Here is a 6,142-nt window from a genome sequence, read left to right as displayed (position 1 = left end):
CATTGCAAGAGTCTAGCCATTTAATTTCATTTATCTCTACTTTTTAATTTCCCCCAACGATAAATTCTTGCTTTCTCTCAAAAACAAAAGGTTTTTTGGGGGTTAAATTAGCTAAATAGCACCCAGAATTTGTGACATGAGAAAAAAAAAAACCATTCCAAAGCATAAAAGCCTCATAAAATAGTGTCTCCATGACCCTCATTAGTATATGATTGCAATAGATCAATTTTGAAATGTTATGAATAAATTTTTGGAATTATACCCACCCAGGATCTTAGTCATGAGGATTGATACAGGCGATATAGATTCCCAAACAAATAGAGTCTACTGCAATAAATAAAATTAAAAATAAATAAGCACATTAGTTGATATTTATAGCATTATACATTTGGGGAAATTTGCATATCTTTTTACATCCTATTTTTACTATTTACAAATCGAACCCCATAATTAAGCAAATATATATAGAAAACACTATTATCGATAGATCGGTTAGTTAAACTTAATTAAATCTCTGAGTTAAATTAACTATACTAAAAATTTATAAAAATATCCTCAATCAAATCATACTAAGAACATTTTAATTATTTTAGAAATAAAAATATTTTTTCATTTTAGAAATAAAATATCTCTATTCAACAGAACATTTTGACGGTGTTAGTTCAAATCTAACTCAAAATATTTTCTGCACATATTCGTTAAATTATATAACTCGATTTGTAAATAATAAAAATATATAGTATAAACCTCAGTTATACTATAAAGCAGAGTGTTATATACAAAATTTGATTCACAAAATTTTCAGAAATCAAGTTTGCACAAAAAGTGGAGCAAATGAATGATGACAGCCTTCTGGCAGATAGCAATTAATTTTATTTTCAAAACTATACAAGGACCTATATCATTCTGCATAAGAGCAGGCAGACACAACTGATAATATCCTGTCAACTGCAGCTAATTTCGCTAAGAAAGAGAATACATATTTTGACAATTCTACAGGGGTAATACCTCTGGGCTATCTGTCTGCCTCTCACCACTAAAGAGATGAATCTTCCAGAATTAGAGTTGCAACAATAAGGGAGTGAACTACCTCTTCTTCTACTACAACGGAGAAAAATTCAAGTGTAAGGGATGGACAGCATGGCCTCAGAAGACATCAGGATGGAAATGTCCTGAGATGGGACTATTTTGCTGTGCGCGGTACATATGCATCGTTAGCGCATAATTGTTTACCTGCAAGGGAATGAGGCAAAATTAAGTTTAATAATCACAGAATGATCACATGCTTATGCTGAGAATCTACCTCTAGTGTCCGTATCTGCTCTTGGTATTGGAACACCGTCTGTTTCAAGTGTTGCAGTTGTTGGCTCTTTTCATCGTAATCCTTTTGGCGCTCGTGTTGGATTGCAACTGCCCGTTTCAGGACACTGTTCTCACGAAGCAAAGCCTCGACCTGTTCCTCCAGCTTCTTGTTTTCCTGGATACAAGTATAACAAAAATTACTCATCTAGGCAGATTGATGGTGAGAAGCTTACAAATTCACAAAAGCGAAGTTTAGACAACCTTGTGAAAGCTCTCTGCTGACCCACTGCCAGTATGAACCACAATGGACTTCTCCAAGATCTCTAGCAATTTGAAAGCACGATGTCTTGCATCAGCCAAGTTGGAAGCAGTAGAAATTTCCCTCACAAACAGATCCACCCATCCAGAACCATCTGTTGGGATGCTCTCCGTGAGTGATGTATGCGCAGCCATTCCTCCATCATAGTCAGCTGCAAACAGAGTCCAATCACACACAGATTCTAAATGCAATAGCATCAAAGGCAGAGGAAATAAGCTTTCCAGCAGAGATTAATAATACACAGATAATCCTACTCAGATTGTCATTCATAGTTATTCCTGAGGCTATATACCTTATGAACACTACAACTTGAAGAAACAAACTGAAAAAGAGAAAATGTAAGGCAATATTTTCGTCATATCATTCAATAGTTCAGTATATATTGAAAAAACAATCTACCTATTGCTTTGATAAAGAGAAACATAACAAACATAAAGATGATGTCAATGAGAGGGAAAAAGGGACCGGAAAATTTTACAATCACTTGCTGGAGCATCTATTCAACCTATGGAATGTGACTAAACAAGACCATGGCTCTTGATGATGCAGGAAGAGTAAACCATTCCCTTTTTCAGCCCAAATAATTTTATAAAGAACAAGTTAAAACTGTACTGAGTGTACTCATAATGAGTGATGACACTGGGCATCACAAACTAAAAGAGGTCAAACATAAAAAGAGGACACCGAAGTGAGCAATGGTTCCACCACTGCTGGGTCTAGAGATAAATCTAGGAAGTCTAATTACTGGAGAGGTTCTTTCCAGTTCCATGACTCAACCATGAGACAAATGATGCACAGTGCAAAGTGGAAACCTCAGTCACACTGTGTGGCACAACTAAAGTAAGTCAAATATAAGATGTGAGTACAAATGAATATATTAATTAAAAGTTCCAGCTCTTGTTGATTTCCAAATGTATGGGTGTTAGTCCAAACATCTCAATCTCAGTCAAAACTGTAGGTTTCAAATAAAAATTAGTCAAAGAAAGCAATACCTACTCATGAATTTGAATTGGCTGAAAATCCCACTCCATAGGCATTTGGAGTTTCTACCCATATATAAGAAATCATGGATGGTGATTTTGGCCGATTTTGATCCAGATCAACTGAAACATATCGGAATTGGTCATAGCTGATCCTGATCATGCCCCGATCCTAGCCAAGTGGCTGGTATTGGGCTGGGATCGATAGATTAGCCAAAACGACCCGATATGGGTTGTTTGAAGTTTCAATTTTGGATCAAACCCCCCAGCTACTGTCTTTTCAAATTTGTCTTATATATTCTCTCTCTCCCTCCCTCTCTCTCTCTCTCTCACACACACACACACACACAAATTCTCACCCCTCACATTTCACTGAGCTCATCTGATGGCTAATCAAGTGAATTCGCACTCCGGTGAATTTGGATGAGTGCTCTTTTTCTCTCTTTCGGTTTACCTTTTATTTTTATTTTTTTTCACTTCTCTCTCCCCCACTCTCTAACTCCCTCTCTAACTGTTGCAAAACATCAATGAAAAGAGAGATAGATCTCTCTTCATCTCACCTCTGTAATAGTAATTTGCAAGCACAGAAATTTATTAGGTCCTAATTGTAGTTTTGAGTAAGTAATTTTTTAGTTTTTTAACTTCATATATGAGTAAGTTCTATTTTCCTAACATATTTTCTAGATTTTCAAAATGTTATGTAATTAAATAGTCTAATACCATATCGACCCATACAGGTGGCCAATATGTATTATTTTTTCGAGCCTTCAATCCCGATCCCGATACTCGAAACTTTGCAAGAAATATAGTTGATATCCAAAAGTTTAGTACTTGTATCATAAGATTTAACAGTCTCTAGAAGAAATATGTTCTCAATTTTTTTCCATATATTTATTTCTCTAGTTACTTATTTATTTATGTAATCATCCAAAAAAGTTCTCACTTGAAAGACCAGAAATTCAAGTTCATGTTAGTCTTTAGACCCTGTAGACTTGTAGACAGCAAGCTGCACATATTGACTAAGGTGCTAAAAACCTCAAAATTGTCCAACTTAAAATAACCTTACTGCACACTCGAACATTAAAACTCATTATAGTAGATTACTATCAATCTGGGCAGACTTATATGTAATTCTATGACAAATTTGTGGCAGTCTTTCATCCAAGAGATTGGCACAGCTACCAAAACTAGCAGGAGGGATAAAGTAGGAAAATGAAGTATCTATAGTAAGTATGATGTAATATCTAAAGAACATATAATTGCCACAATGAATGAAGTTAATCAAGGCAACAACAAGACAGAAACCAAATCACAAAACTAGAAAAGATCAATACGTACAAAAGGATGGTGGCAATGAAATAGCAACATCGTAATTAATGCAGCAATAGTTTCTACATACCTTCAAGTGAAACTGTTACATTTGTTCCATTATCAGGTAAATATTTGCTTGTAGTTAAGCCTAAGTCCCTTCCTTCTGATCCCGATTGAAGTTTGTTGATACCCTTGATAGCATAATCCAAGTCATTCCCCGAGGCTTCAAGAACCTTTTCCAGAACCTAAAACAATTTAACAGAAATTTTCAGTACAAGGTACAATATGAATATGTCTCCCAGGTGAAATAACACAAAACGTACTTCCTCAATTTAACAAATTTAAAGTGTTTTGAAGAAAAGGTTTCATAAATGTCAAATCAAGTAATCAAATTAAGGGACCAATGTTACATGGTTCATGCAATTTGCAAGACTAGTTACTCACTTAGTTGTTAGAGATAACATACATTTAGAAGTGTACTGGTGGTAGATAGATTACAGATATGTTTCTTAATACGTCAATAAAACTAACAGAAATGAAAGACAAAAAGTTGTCAACTACTTTCTTTTCTCTTTCTTCCCACCTTATTTCTCTGCAAAGCACATATTTCTCCAAGCAATCAGAAATTTCATATTTACAACAAGATGTTCTTTCTGATACTATTAGCAAAATTCTTCTATTTGAAGAGCAATTTTCAGCCTCTATTTACATTTTATCAAATTGTCTACTGTTATATGTATCTTTGAAGTTTCTGCATATCCTAGATTACTTGGCACCAAGACATCCTACACAGGTTACTGCAATCTCAACCAAGCTTGCTTGGCACCTGTTACAAGAACCTCCAAACATCATACTTCTGTTATAAGAAAGAGGTCGATTCCGTGCTCAAAATTGCACGATGACTTTTTTAGGTCTGTCCCCTGAACCTGTCCAAGATCGCAGGCATCTTTGGTGATCTTTTCAGATTAGTTGGCATCTGCGAGCTAAATTCAACCTAATTATAAGTAGATAGAGGATGATTCACCAACTTCAACTTAATGGGTCATTTTCTGTAAAGCAGGTAACCAAACATAGGGTATAATGGAGAAGTAGAGAAAAATTAGGGCCAAAATTCAAAATATTAGAGAGGAAACAGATGTTTCATGCCTGATCCATTTCCATCACAGCAAGAACCTTTCTATCCAATCACATTTAGTCATTTTAATGTTCTTTGGTTAACCTTGCCACTTTTCATAACTTTGATTCCTATAATTTGGCCGATTGGTTGGTTTTGGACCATAAAAATTATAAATTAGGCTCCCCTGCTCTCATCTCAATTAGAAAAGGCATGAGTTTTTAGGATTTCATCTGCCTCAATTTGACCGCAAGATCCAACCACCCCTGGGCAGAAGTTACAACGTCCTAGTGCATCCACCATATATGAAATACAGGTTACCGTACAGATCAATCACAAAGCAAAAATTTGTAGCTATACTTTATTTAGCACATGCTTTGCTCCATATTTTCTAAGTAATCATACTCACTACAACTAAAAATGAACTTATAGTTTTTTAGTCCCAACAATCACAATTTCACCACAACTGAAGTAAAGACATGGCTTTCTAGTCCTCAAAATTCTCACCTTTATTCCAATCAAGAACACCCCTTAATCCCCTTCACACGGCTGCAATCTTCTAATTGATGCCTTCCTTTATCTAATTTCAAATCTAGGGTCGTTCTATCAAGATAATGTGCCAACTCCAACTTACAATTTGGCCAAGAGAAACCAATCTTTGTCTCCCAACGCAAATAAACCCCAAATAATCACAAATAACACCAAACAAGATCACATCAACAAAAGAACAGATCTTTTTCATCCATTCGGAGAGAATAAGAAACCTGCGGGGGCACGTCCGGGAAGACAAGCCGGAGACACCCGAGGGGAGTCTCCTCACGGCCACCACAGCCGGAGCCAAAGGCATCGGTTGTCGTCGGAGGATTAAGCGGCAGCGGTGCAGAAGAGTGAGCGCTATCCTCGTCGCCGCCGGGGGAGGACCGGATCCGCTTGGATAAAGGGAGAGGCGATAGAATCAAATCGTCGACGAAGACTGAGGCGTCCCTCTTCCGGCCCTCCACGACGGTCGGCATTGATTGCCTCGATATCCGTGGGGCCGCAGAGATAGAAGATTCTAAGAGAGAGAGAGAGAGAGAGAGAGAGAGAGAGAGGTTTCTTGCGGAGGAGTTCGGAACG

The 6,142-nt window shown here is 36.7% G+C and overlaps 1 protein-coding gene across 2 annotated transcripts; it reads right to left on the bottom strand.

Moving 5' to 3' along the window:
• Nucleotides 1–826: 826 nt before the first annotated feature.
• Nucleotides 827–6,142, bottom strand: LOC140793364 (uncharacterized). 2 transcript variants are annotated; one of them, XM_073144804.1, is made up of 5 exons: nucleotides 5,791–6,142; nucleotides 4,001–4,157; nucleotides 1,564–1,802; nucleotides 1,304–1,477; nucleotides 827–1,233 (listed from the first exon to the last, which is right to left on the bottom strand). In XM_073144804.1, the coding sequence occupies exons 1-5, from the start codon at nucleotides 6,037–6,039 to the stop codon at nucleotides 1,147–1,149; spliced, it is 906 nt and encodes a 301-aa protein (XP_073000905.1). In that variant the 5' UTR covers nucleotides 6,040–6,142; the 3' UTR covers nucleotides 827–1,146. The 2 variants fall into 2 exon arrangements, with proteins under 2 accessions (XP_073000905.1, XP_073000906.1); XM_073144805.1 differs by having other exon boundaries at nucleotides 1,564–1,772.

Source organism: Typha latifolia, chromosome 8, assembly GCF_019914945.1.
Source record: "Typha latifolia isolate L0001 chromosome 8, TyphaL0001v2, whole genome shotgun sequence".
Classification (NCBI taxonomy): Eukaryota; Viridiplantae; Streptophyta; class Magnoliopsida; order Poales; family Typhaceae; genus Typha; species Typha latifolia.
Note: the sequence above shows the minus strand (reverse complement) of the source record. Positions and strands in the feature narration are given on the sequence as shown.

Excerpts from the sequence above, each read along its gene's own strand:
- LOC140793364 (XM_073144804.1), bottom strand. The coding sequence starts at position 6,039 with ATGCCGACCGTCGTGGAGGGCCGGAAGAGGGACGCCTCAGTCTTCGTC. Across the intron at positions 1,803-4,000 it reads TGTAACAGTTTCACTTGAAG|AATCTGTGTGTGATTGGACT; the intron begins GTATGTAGAAAC and ends TATTGCATTTAG. Across the intron at positions 1,234-1,303 it reads AGCAGATACGGACACTAGAG|GTAAACAATTATGCGCTAAC; the intron begins GTAGATTCTCAG and ends ATTCCCTTGCAG.